The sequence below is a fragment of the Scylla paramamosain genome, chromosome 23, assembly GCF_035594125.1.
Source record: "Scylla paramamosain isolate STU-SP2022 chromosome 23, ASM3559412v1, whole genome shotgun sequence".
In the NCBI taxonomy this organism is placed as follows: Eukaryota; Metazoa; Arthropoda; class Malacostraca; order Decapoda; family Portunidae; genus Scylla; species Scylla paramamosain.
In genome coordinates, this window is record NC_087173.1 from 11,120,486 (window position 1) to 11,132,985 (window position 12,500).

The following is a 12,500-nucleotide window of genomic DNA, read 5'->3' on the forward strand; positions in this document are numbered from 1 at the left end:
GAGAGAGAGAGAGAGAGAGAGAGAGAGAGAGAGAGAGAGAGAGAGAGAGAGAGAGAGATCATAAATAAACAACCGCTTATTCTCAAATGTTATTTCCGTGGAGAGAGAGAGAGAGAGAGAGAGAGAGAGAGAGAGAGAGAGAGAGAGAGAGAGAGATCACATGTCTTAAATCTAAAACACACACACACACACACACACACACACACACACACACACACACACACACACACACACACACACACACACACTTTTCACATTCACTTCTTTTTACGGGATCTCATTTTCAGATTTCCTCAGTTACGTTTGGTCAGAGCCGATTTGGATCTGAGCCGAATTTTCCAACAGTGACTTTCTCCAGTGCCCGTATCCTCTTCTCTTTCTGTCCCTTTTTCTGTTGAGTGTCCCTGCGTGCGTCTGTGTCCCATGGCAAACGTTTCCCTCTTTCATCAGTACAGTTTTTCGAAGGCTATAATGGTGTGCTATATTTTTTTCATGAATCGTGCTCCTTATAGTTTAAACCAGCACCAGATTTATGAGAACACCATTGAAAGTACCAGTAACACCTATTAGAATATGTTTTTTTTCCTTAAAGGTGATGAAATATTCCTTGACATCTTTGAAACTTCAGAAACCACTAAAACCTGTCTTTCCTTACAGTTGATAACGAACCCTTGTTAAACCACTATCAGAACCTTGAAAACACCATTGGAAACCTCAGTAACGCTCACTAGAACCTGAAATTTATTTAAAGATGAAGAATTCTTGTTTAAACCACCACTACAACCTTGAAACCACACTTTGAAACTTCAATAATACCTACTAGAGCCTGTTATTTAAGGCAGATGAGAGGGAAAGAAAACGAAACAGATAAGAACACAATGGTCTGTCTGAGTGTGTGTGTGTGTGTGTGTGTGTGTGTGTGTGTGTGTGTGTGTGTGTGTGTCTGTGTGTATGTGTGTGTGTCCCTCCCTTTCCTATCCCCCACCTCTCTCTCTCTCTCTCTCTCTCTCTCTCTCTCTCTCTCTCTCTCTCTCTCTCTCTCTCTCTCTCTCTCTCTCTCTCTCTCTCTCTCTCCATTCAGGAATTTACATTTAATTTCCAGAGTTTTGTCTCCATTCTCGAAGGCTGCATCTGCCTCAGCTTTCGACAGTCAAGGAAAGAGGTGAGGTCTGTTTTACGGAAAGTTCTTTATTTTATGTTTATTAGTGTGATTTTAGTTTAGTTCTCGGTATTAATTCTTGGTTTTTAAGTTGGGGATTGTTTTTATGAGGGGAGATAAGAGAGAGAGAGAGAGAGAGAGAGAGAGAGAGAGAGAGAGAGAGAGAGAGAGAGAGAGAGAGAGAGAGAGGAATTTCGAGCCATAAACAAACAATCGCATATCCGTTAACAAGATTTCCAGAGAGAGAGAGAGAGAGAGAGAGAGAGAGAGAGAGAGAGAGGAGGAGGAGGAGGAGGAAGAGTCTCAACATTCTAGGCAGCACTTGCACATCTCTAAAAAGACATGTCTACGAGAGATAGCCAGAAAATGAGAAAATTTCAACTCTAACTGGAAGGAAAGGAAAGGATGAAAAGTTCCCTGGAAGCAAAACTTTCCAGCTGCGGATTGCGGGACAGAATCTGGAGCAAGGAGAAGTGGGGGGTAGTGAAAAATCCATCTTTTTATCGGTTTTTCCTCTTTTCCTCTCCTCCCTCTTCCTTTTTTTTATTGGCAGTAAGTGCTTGTGTGTGTGTGTGTGTGTGTGTGTGTGTGTGTGTGTGTGTGTGTGTGTGTGTGTGTGTGTGTGTGTGTGTGTGTGTTGGGTGAGTTATAGTGCCAAACTTGGTGAAGGATTACTAAAAGGGATTACAAGAAGTGGGGGCAGTGAAAAGTCAATTTTTTTTTTTTTTTTACTTTTTTTCTCTTTTCCTCTCCTTCCTCTTCCATTTTTTTTATTGGCCCTAAGTGCTTGTGTGTGTGTGTGTGTGTGTGTGTGTGTGTGTGTGTGTGTGTATGTGTGCGTGTGTGTTGGGGAGTTTGGTGGATGATAGAGCTAAACTTGGTGAGGGATTACAAAGGAGATTAGATGAGGAGGTTCTTCACATGTGCAAGAGGAGTTTGTGATATTGGTAAAGGGATCTGAGCCTCCTTTGTGGTATTAGAGAAGGGATTCAACTCTCCTTCCTGCTACTCGTGTCTGGCAAGGAACCTCAGCGTCTCTTTCTGTGTCGTGGAATGGGATTTGAACCTTCTTAGCAGTGTGTGGAGTGAGAACTGAAACTCTCCTGTGACACGTGGAATGGAATTTGAACCTGTCGTGTTAAATGGAAATAGATTTTATTTATTTATTTATTTATTTGTTTATTTTTGTATGCTGGGAAGGAATCTCGGTCTATTTTTTTTTTTTTGTGTGTGTGTGTGTTGTGAAAGGGATTTGAACCTCCTTGACTGTATGTGGAGTGTAAGTGAGATTTCCTTAATGTATGTGGAAGGAAATTTGAACCTTTGTGTTGGTGTAATACAATATGAGATTCCTTATCATAAGTGGTATAGTATTTGAACCTCCTTAGCTGTGCGTGGAGTGAAACTGAGACTCCCTTAATATATGTGGAAGGAAATTTGAACCTTCTTTACTGTAAGAGGAATGGAAAGTGAAACTCCTTAATATATGTGGAATGCGATGTGGACTCTTGCTGTGTGTTATATGAAAATCAAGTTGAACCTTCTTTTTTTCCGTATTGTGGAATGGGAATCTGAACCTCCTTTACTCTACGTGGAATGTAAACTGAAACTCTTTATTATATGTGGAATAGGATTTGAACCCCCTTTACTGACCGTAGGATAAAAATTGAGACTAGTCTATTAAGTTATGTGGAAAGGAATATGATCTCAACTGTGTCCCTTAGAAATTAATCTGAACCTCCCTTTATTTTGTGGAAGGGAATTTTAATGTTCTTTTTTTCTTACTATGTTTCATATAACTTAATTTTATGATGTAAGACTCGATTTGATATACCACATGCTAAACCATTCTCTCTCTCTCTCTCTCTCTCTCTCTCTCTCTCTCTCTCTCTCTCTCTCTCTCTCTCTCTCTCTCTCTCTCTCTCTCTCTCTCTCTCTCTCTCTCTCTCTCTCTCTCTCTCTCTCTCTCTCTCTCTCTCTCCCATTCAAAACATCCTAAATCAAAGTTAACACCCAACACACACACACACACACACACACACACACACACACACACACACACCAATAAAAACATCTCAACTAACTCACCACTCAATCCAACTTTACAGAGCGAGACGTAACCTGATCTTTCACCCTCTTATCCCACCACATTTTCAACTGCTAATCTCCCAAATGGTCTAACTTCCTTCAGCTTCCTTCACTGCCTTCCCCGTCTTTCTTCAGCATCCCCTTCCCCCAATCCGCCCTTGAGAAGGTAGTAAGTGTTCGTAAAGGCTGGCAAGGGTTATCAGCGCAAGTCAGGGGCAATAAAGAGGCTTACCTTCAGCTCATTTTTCCCGCGGGATTAATGGAAGGCTACACCCATTTTAACTTTGCCAATTAACCCCAAGATCTGATGTCGGTGTAAAGATTAGATAAGGAGGAAGGAAAATGGTAAAATAGAAGTCTTTTTTTTTTTTTCGTTTGTCTTTTTAATTTTTTTTTCTCTCTCTCTTCTTCCGTCTTTGGTGTGTGTGTGTGTGTGTGTGTGTGTGTGTGTGTGTGTGTGTGTGTGTGTGTGTGTGTGTGTGTGTGTGTGTGTGTGTGTGTGTGTGTGTGTGTGTGTGTGTGTGTGTGTGTGTGAGAGAGAGAGAGAGAGAGAGAGAGAGAGAGAGAGAGAGAGAGAGAGAGAGAGAGAGAGAGAGAGAGAGAGAGAGAGAGAGAGAGAGAGATAATAGTGTTCATATATTTCTGTCCAGCCAACCTACTTTACCTGACGATCAAAAACGTGTGCATAATTAGAGAGAGAGAGAGAGAGAGAGAGAGAGAGAGAGAGAGAGAGAGAGAGAGAGAGAGAGAGAGAGAGAGAGAGAGAGAGAGAGAGAAATTGTGTCACTCTAACTATCTCTTCTACCCCACGATTCTCATCTCCCTCTTCTTCTCTACTCTCCTCTACTCTTCTTTCTCCACCTCTTCCTTTGATCATCCACCTTTCTCTTCTACCTTTTTTATACCATTATGTTTCACTCTCTTATAAAGATATATTCTCTCTTCTTTCCTCTATTCTTCTATGCCCTTTCTTCTCCTCTATCTCTCTATCTCTCTTTTAGGTTCAATATTTTTTTCTCTAACCTTCCCTAACTCTTCTGTTCTTTATCGTTTCTTTTCTAATCTCCTCTACACTTCTATCTTTCATCTTTCTCTGCTAATATTTTCCTCTTTTATCCTTCTCTATCTCTCCTATCCCTCAAACTTTCTCCTACATCTCTCCTATATCATTCTATCTTTCTATACTACCATCTTCTACCTCTCTTCTACCTTCCTGCCTTCTCGTCTACCACCGTTCCTCTTCATTCCCTCCTCCCAGCAAACTTCCCTTCTACCAGACACACACTTACCTTTCTGTCAAACAAATTCTTAACGCCACACGTCAGGTTAGCAGCCACGCCCTCTGGAGTCGTGACCTTCCTGGTGGTGTTGAGGAAGTAGGGGCACGTGGGACACAGCGCTCCCTTGCCCCACGATCCGCCCTTCCCCCGCGACCCACGCCCGTGCTTGTGTAGGCGATGGGCGGCTCCTGGAATGAGTGGGTCTGTGAGGTTACGTGACGGTGGTGGTGGTGGTGGTGGTGGTGGTGGTTGTTGTAGTAGTAGTAGTAGTAGTAGTAGTAGTAGTAGTAGTAGTAGTAGTAGTAGAAGTAGCAGTAGTAGTAGTAGTAGTAGTAGTAGTAGTAGTAGTAGTAGTAGTAGTAGTAGTAGTAGTAGTAGTAGTAGTAGTAGCAGCAGTAGTAGTAATAGTTCATAAAAAATACCTTTAGATCTCAAAGCATCACACACACACACACACACACACACACACACACACACACACACACACACACACACACACACACACACACACACACACACACACCCTCTCTCACTTTCTCTCTCTTTTCCTCTCTCCCTCCCCGTCTCCCCCATGCACACCCACCCTCGCACGCACCCCCACAGACGCACGCACACACGCTCACTAAATCCCAGCTGAGCCACAAAACATTTCACGCCATAAACCTGCCCACCACATAACGCCGAGCCGCCCACAAAACACGTCGCGACATGCAAAAAGGAGGGTGGGAATCACGGAAGAAAACGGAGGGTGGAGACGTGGCTATGAAAGGGAGAAAGAGGGAGAGAGAGAGGGGGGAGAGAAAGAAAATGGGCAAAGATAAAAGAGGACAACAACCACGTATTTTAGCAGAGTAATGGAGAGAGAGAGAGAGAGAGAGAGAGAGAGAGAGAGAGAGAGAGAGAGAGAGAGAGAGAGAGAGAGAGAGAGAGAGAGAGAGAGAGAGAGATTGATAGACAGATAGATAAATAGATAGGCAGATAGATAGACAGATAGAGAAATAAACAGATAGATAGATAGAAATATGTATAGATAGATAGATAGATAGATAGATAGATAGATAGACGAGCTTACAGACAGACAACCGGACAGAAAATGAAGAAAAATAAATAGTCCACCTTCAGAGAGAGAGAGAGAGAGAGAGAGAGAGAGAGAGAGAGAGAGAGAGAGAGAGAGAGAGAGAGAGAGAGAGAGAGAGAGAGACTAGACTAACCACTTTCTATAGCACACATGCTCGAAAACTCCTCCTCTCTCTCTCTCTCTCTCTCTCTCTCTCTCTCTCTCTCTCTCTCTCTCTCTCTCTCTCTCTCTCTCTCTCTCTCTCTCTCTCTCCCTAACCCTCTCCCTCTCTCTCTCTCCCTATCAGTGTTTCCATCTCGCCGGACCAAGATTTCTTCTGGGAAACATTTGCCTGCAAGTGGGAAAAAGGAAATTTGCAGAAAACGCAAACTCAGATTTCCCCAAAAAGCTCCGCCCTTCCCCTTGTCTTCCCGGAACCTGTTTAGGGAAAAAATGCAGGATAAATGTAAAGGAAGAAAGGAGCGTGTTTGCCATAACTCGTGATTGACTGGCAGGGTGAAAGAGAGGAGGTTGTGGAGACTGTGGGATGGGCATGTTGGGTGTTAGGAGGTGACTTTTGGTAAACTCTCTCTCTCTCTCTCTCTCTCTCTCTCTCTCTCTCTCTCTCTCTCTCTCTCTCTCTCTCTCTTGGTGTTTTTAATAAATATTTCGTGTTTTTTTTATTTTTCCTTCTTTCTTTCTTTCTTTCTTTCTTTCCATCATGAAACCTCGAAAAAAAAAACAGTAGGATTGTGAAGTGGATATACTACTACTACTTCTACTACTACTACTACTACTACTTCTACTACTACTACTACTACTACTACTATTACTACTATTACTACTAGAAAGAGCAAAATATCACCACCCTTTACAGCAAAACAAAGAGGCTCTCTCTCTCTCTCTCTCTCTCTCTCTCTCTCTCTCTCTCTCTCTCTCTCTCTCTCTCTCTCTCTCTCTCTCTCTCCCCTGGCGCCCATGCAGTCGGGCAAAGAAAAGTAATGGACAGAATAGGTCTGGAACACGAGAGAGAGAGAGAGAGAGAGAGAGAGAGAGAGAGAGAGAGAGAGAGAGAGAGAGAGAGAGAGAGAGAGAGAGAGAGAGAGAGAGAGAGAGAGAAGGAAGGAAGGAAGAAGGGAAGAGAGGAAGGGAAGGAAAAAATGAACGAAGTTATTAGTCGTGTTTGTGGCTTGACGGAATAACAAATAGGGAGGAGAGAGAGAGAGAGAGAGAGAGAGAGAGAGAGAGAGAGAGAGAGAGAGAGAGAGAGAGAGAGAGAGAGAGAGAGAGAGAGGGGGGAACAGAGTGCTTTGGGTCCGCTGGTCAAGTCTGTGGAAGTTAGAATTACCTCCAGCAAGAGAGAGAGAGAGAGAGAGAGAGAGAGAGAGAGAGAGATCCAATGCCACTCTTCTATCCTTCTCCTCTCCCTACTCCTTCACCACTCCTACTCCTCTACTCCTTCGGTAAAGTGTAGCTCGTAGCCTTAATTAACAAAACGAGCAATATTCCCCACACACGTAAGGAAATGTGATAAACCTTTGCCGTAGACTTAATGAAATGTAGCACAACTCGCTTTCCACCAGAGGAAGTGAAATGCGGCAAACTTGGTCAGCTTCCTCCGTAGAGTTATACAAAATGGTGCTACTACTACTACTACTACTACTACTACTACTACTACTACTACTACTACTACTACTACTGTTAATATTGTTACTATTACTGCTGGTATTGCTGCCGCTGCTAATGCCACTACTGCTATTATTATCACTACACCTACGTTTATTACTAATACTACTATTACCACTATATACTACTGTTGTTATTACTGTTACCAATACTACTACTACTATTACTTCGTTATTGCTGCTACTACTATTACTACTACTATAATATATTACTACTAATACTACTAATACTACTAATACTACTAATACTACTATTGGTACTACTACTGCTATTACTGTTACTACTACTACTACTACTACTACTACTACTACTACTAATAATAATAATAATAATAAAGATAATAATAATAAGACAACTGCTGCTACGACTACAGTTACTACTACTACTACTACTACTACTACTACCACTACTACTACTTCTTTCCCTCCCTCCGTCTCACTGTGTCTCCTCCCTGACCTGTCTCCTCCCCCTCTTTTTCTTCACCCCTCTTCTTCACTAACTCATTATGACGCCAAAAACATCGCAAGTTGACAATCTTAAATAAGCTTCATAAGTTACGTGTCGTCTTAAGGAGAGGCAACTTACGGGGAACTTAGCAACTATGGTCTTAAACTTGTGTGTGTGTGTGTGTGTGTGTGTGTGTGTGTGTGTGTGTGTGTGTGTGTGTGTGTGTGTGTGTGTGTGTGTGTGTGTGTGTGTGTGTGTGTGAGATTAATTCTCTTTTGCAAAACTTTTAGCCAAAAAATTATTATGATAACTTGAAGGTCATTTTATCTGAGGAGGGATTTGTGTGTGAAGCTGCTGTAGTAGTAGTAGTAGTAGTAGTAGTAGTAGTAGTAGTAGTAGTAGTAGTAGTAGTAGTAGTAGTAGTAGTAGTAGTAGTATTTTCTAACATTTGCATCATTTACAATCTTTACTTTTCTCCCCAACTCTTTCCCTCCTCTCCCTCCTCCTCCTCCTCATCCTCCCCCTACTCCTCCTCCTCCTCCTTCTCTTCTTCCTACTCCTTTTCCTCCTCCTTCTCCTCTCCCTACTCCTTCTTCATCAAAGGAAACAAACTCCCTCTCTCTCTCTCTCTTTTTCTCTCTCCCTTTCCATCCCTACATCTCTCTCTCTCTCTCTCTCTCTCTCTCTCTCTCTCTCTCTCTCTCTCTCTCTCTCTCTCTCTCTCTCTCTCTCTCTCTCTCTCTCTCTCTCTCTCTCTCCTTGGGCAATAAAATATATCAATACCCACCAACAACAAAGAAAACAGACACGTAGGACTTGAAAAGGATCTGTTATTGTGAGTTTACAAAAGTTATTGGTATTTAATCGTGTATTTTATTCGTTTTCTTTGCTCTTTTTGAAGCAAACGGGTGGTGGTGGTGGTGGTGGTGGTGGTGATGGTGGTGGTCGTGCAGCAGCAGGACATGATGATACAATAATAGAAAGTATGGAATTTCTCTCTCTCTCTCTCTCTCTCTCTCTCTCTCTCTCTCTCTCTCTCTCTCTCTCTCTCTCTCTCTCTCTCTGGTAAGGACGAAGAAATAAAAGTGAACTTTGACTGGATTTGTGAGATAAAGACTTGATATGCCTCTCTCTCTCTCTCTCTCTCTCTCTCTCTCTCTCTCTCTCTCTCTCTCTCTCTCTCTCTCTCTCTCTCTCTCTCTCTCTCTCTCTCTGTCTGTAAAGTATCCCATTCTCTCACTACACACACACACATACACACACACACACACACACACACACACACACACACACACAATATTAGTTACTTAAGCGCTCAGACCAGGTGCTAATGTTAGCGTAATGTTAGCGCGATTGCTCTCTTTAGCGCTCTTTTGGCCCGTCGAGTAGCATTATTCACTTTTTTTTTCTTTTTTCTTTTCTTTTTTTGTATTTCAGCTCGTGGGTAACATCAACTGGAAGAAACTTATACTTTCTAACATTTTTTTTTATTTTGTATTGGTAAAAAGAAAAAAAGAAAAAAAGAAAAAGGAGCAGGAAAAAGTTGGATGTTATTGAGGAAAATGTTCGTTGGTTCTTTCTGATTTTTCTCGATAATCTGAATGTTAACTGTGTATCGAATTGATTATATTTTATATTTTATTTATTTATTTAATTTTATTTATTAATTTGATTTATTTATATTTTGTGTGTTTTAATTTCTGTTCCTCTTTTCTTTGTTTTTAATAATTTGAATGTTAACAGTGTTTCGATTTCAATTGTTTTTCTTCTTCTTCTTCTTTTTCTTCACGTTAAATATTAAATAAAAAATCCTGACCTAAAATAATTTCCTACATTTTACTTGTCAATCCACTTCCACAATATTATTTTCCTTCTATGAAAAATATAAAATACTTTATTTTCAGATAGATGTAAAAAAAAAAAAAAAAACGAGAGAGAGAGAGAAAGAATATTTGTTTTTTATTTGTATGTCTTTTATTTGCAAACTTTTCCTGTATCTGTTTTCAATACACACCACTTGAGAGAGAGAGAGAGAGAGAGAGAGAGAGAGAGAGAGAGAGAGAGAGAGAGAGAGAGAGAGAGAGAGAGAGAGAGAGAGAGAGAGAGAGAGAGAGAGAGAGAGAGAGAGAGAGAGAGAGAGGATAACTGACTGACATATTGCCCAAGATAAACAAAGAGAAAGATACAGAGAGACAGAGAGAGAGAGAGAGAGAGAGAGAGAGAGAGAGAGAGAGAGAGAGAGAGAGAGAGAGAGAGAGAGAGAGAGAGAGAGAGAGAGAGAGAGACAGTGGAAGCTTGACAGACACGTTTATCAAAAGAGACGAAAAGAGACAGAGAGAGAGAGACAAGGACAGAGACTGAGAGAGAGACACACACAGAGAGAAGGGACAGATGGACAGATATGTTTACTAAGACAAAGAGAATAAGACAGAGAGATAGAAAGACAAAGACAGAGATTCAGAGACAGACACACAGAGAGACAAAGAAAAAAAGAGACAAACACACGAAGAGAAAGAGATAGAGAGAGAGAGGAGAGAGGAACAGAGAGATATATTTACCAAGACAAAGAGAGAGACCCAGGAACACAGAGTCGGAGCCACATACACAGACATACAGAGATAGAAAAAGAGAGAAAGACACATGTTTATGCATAATACCTCTCTCTCTCTCTCTCTCTCTCTCTCTCTCTCTCTCTCTCCTCTGTGTCACGAGACGGTTTACAAAAATACAAGTTTCTTTCTGTGCATACCAAACAGTGAGGGGCGTCTCGTCTGGCCCGTTCAGAGTAACTTGGCGGAGAGGACACAAAGTAGCAAGTCTCTTTTGTCCAGAAAATGAATGTAGCTAGATTTTTTTTCTTTTTATTTATTTATTTTTTTAGTTGTTTTCATAATCTTGGTCGCCTTACACTTTTTTTTTTATTTATTTTCTTAATCTTAGTCACCTTTCATTTTTACAGGCTTGGAAATTATGTGTGGGTCAGTTAGTCTGTAAGTCAGTCAGTCAGTCAGTCAGTCAGTTATTCATGTAGTCAATTTGTCAGTCAGTCAGTCAGTCAATCAGTCAATCAGTCAGTCAGTCACTCACTCCCACGCTCCATTCCCTGCCACCCACTGTATCCACCCTCTCTCTCTCTCTCTCTCTCTCTCTCTCTCTCTCTCTCTCTCTCTCTCTCTCTCTCTCTCTCTCTCTCTCTCTCTCTCTCTCTCTCTCTCTCTCTCTCTCTCTCTCTCTCTGTTTCCCCATCACACCTCGTTCTCCACAACACTTACACTATCAGTGGACACTCCCACTCTCTCACTCTCACTTTCACTCTCCCTCTCTCTCTCACCTGAGCTTACCTGTCGCCTGAAGCAAATTAAAGGAGGCAGACAGGTAATGTTCTCTCACTGTTCTGCTTGTTCTCTCTCTCTCTCTCTCTCTCTCTCTCTCTCTCTCTCTCTCTCTCTCTCTCTCTCTCTCTCTCTCTCTCTCTCTCTCTCTTTTGATTGTTCGTTTTTTTCGAGTGTTCAAATGTTTGTTCATTTTTTTTTGTTCTTCCTTCTCTTTCCTTGTTTGTTTGTTTTTTTTTCGTCTTTCTTCTTTTCTTCCTTTTATCTTTTTTCTTTTTTTGTGACTTTTTTATTTCTTCTTCTTTTCATTATCTCTCATTTGGTCTTCCTTTTCTTTCTTTTCCTTTTTATGGTCTTCCCCTTCATTATTCTTCATTTAATATTTCTGTAATCTATTAGTTGCTATTTCATTATTATCATCATTCCTTTTTTTCATTTTCCTCATTTGTCTTTTTCTTGATCTTTTTCTCTTCTTTCTTGACCTTCTTATCTCCCTTTTCTATTCGACTTTTTCTGTATCTCTTCTTTCTTTCTTTCTTCCAATTGATCTTATCTGATTTTTCTTCTCTTTCTCTCCTTCTCTCTCTCTTGTATCTCCCCATTTTATCTCTATTTTTCTCTCTTCCCCTTCTTGTTCCCCTTCTATTCCTCTTTTATCTCTGTTTCCTCTGCCTCCCTCCTTCGTTTCTAGTCATGAATCCTTTTTCTTTATTCTTTTCTTTCCTTTTCCTCTTTTATCTTAATTTTCTCTTCCCCCTTCTTGTTCTTCGATCCATCTTTTATTTCTCTGTCTATCTAAATCTTGTTCTCTCTCTCTCTCTCTCTCTCTCTCTCTCTCTCTCTCTCTCTCTCTCTCTCTCTCTCTCTCTCTCTCTCTCTCTCTCTCTCTCTCTCTAACGATGCATATATTTAACTCTAACAATTTCATCTCGCCCTTCTTCTGTCCCTCTCCTTGTCTTTATTACTCTCTCTCTCTCTCTCTCTCTCTCTCTCTCTCTCTCTCTCTCTCTCTCTCTCTCTCTCTCTCTCTCTCTCTCTCTCTCTCTCTCTCTCTCTCTCTCTCTCTCTCTCTGTATCTATATACCTATCTATTTATCTATCTACCGACCTGTTTATCTATCTTACTATCTATGAGTCTGTCTATCTATCATTCTATCTATTTATTTATATCTATCTATCTATCTATCTATCTATCTATCTATCTATCTATCTATCTATCTATCTATATATATATATATATATATATATATATATATATATATATATATATATATATATATATATATATATATATATATATTTTTTTTTTTTTTTTTTCTATGTTCCTATGTATCTACCCATTTCTCTCTCTCTCTCTCTCTCTCTCTCTCTCTCTCTCTCTCTCTCTCTCTCTCTCTCTCTCTCTCTCTCTCTCTCTCTCTCTCTCTCTCTCTCTCTATATATATATATAT

At 40.7% G+C, this 12,500-nt stretch overlaps 1 protein-coding gene across 1 annotated transcript in view; it reads right to left on the minus strand.

Moving 5' to 3' along the window:
* LOC135112168 (uncharacterized) overlaps positions 1-12,500 on the minus strand; it is a 42,886-nt gene that overhangs the window by 7,261 nt on the left and 23,125 nt on the right. The window contains exon 2 of the mRNA XM_064026254.1: positions 4,537-4,715. Coding sequence (XP_063882324.1) covers positions 4,537-4,715 — 179 coding nt within the window. The remainder of the gene's footprint in view (positions 1-4,536; positions 4,716-12,500) is intronic.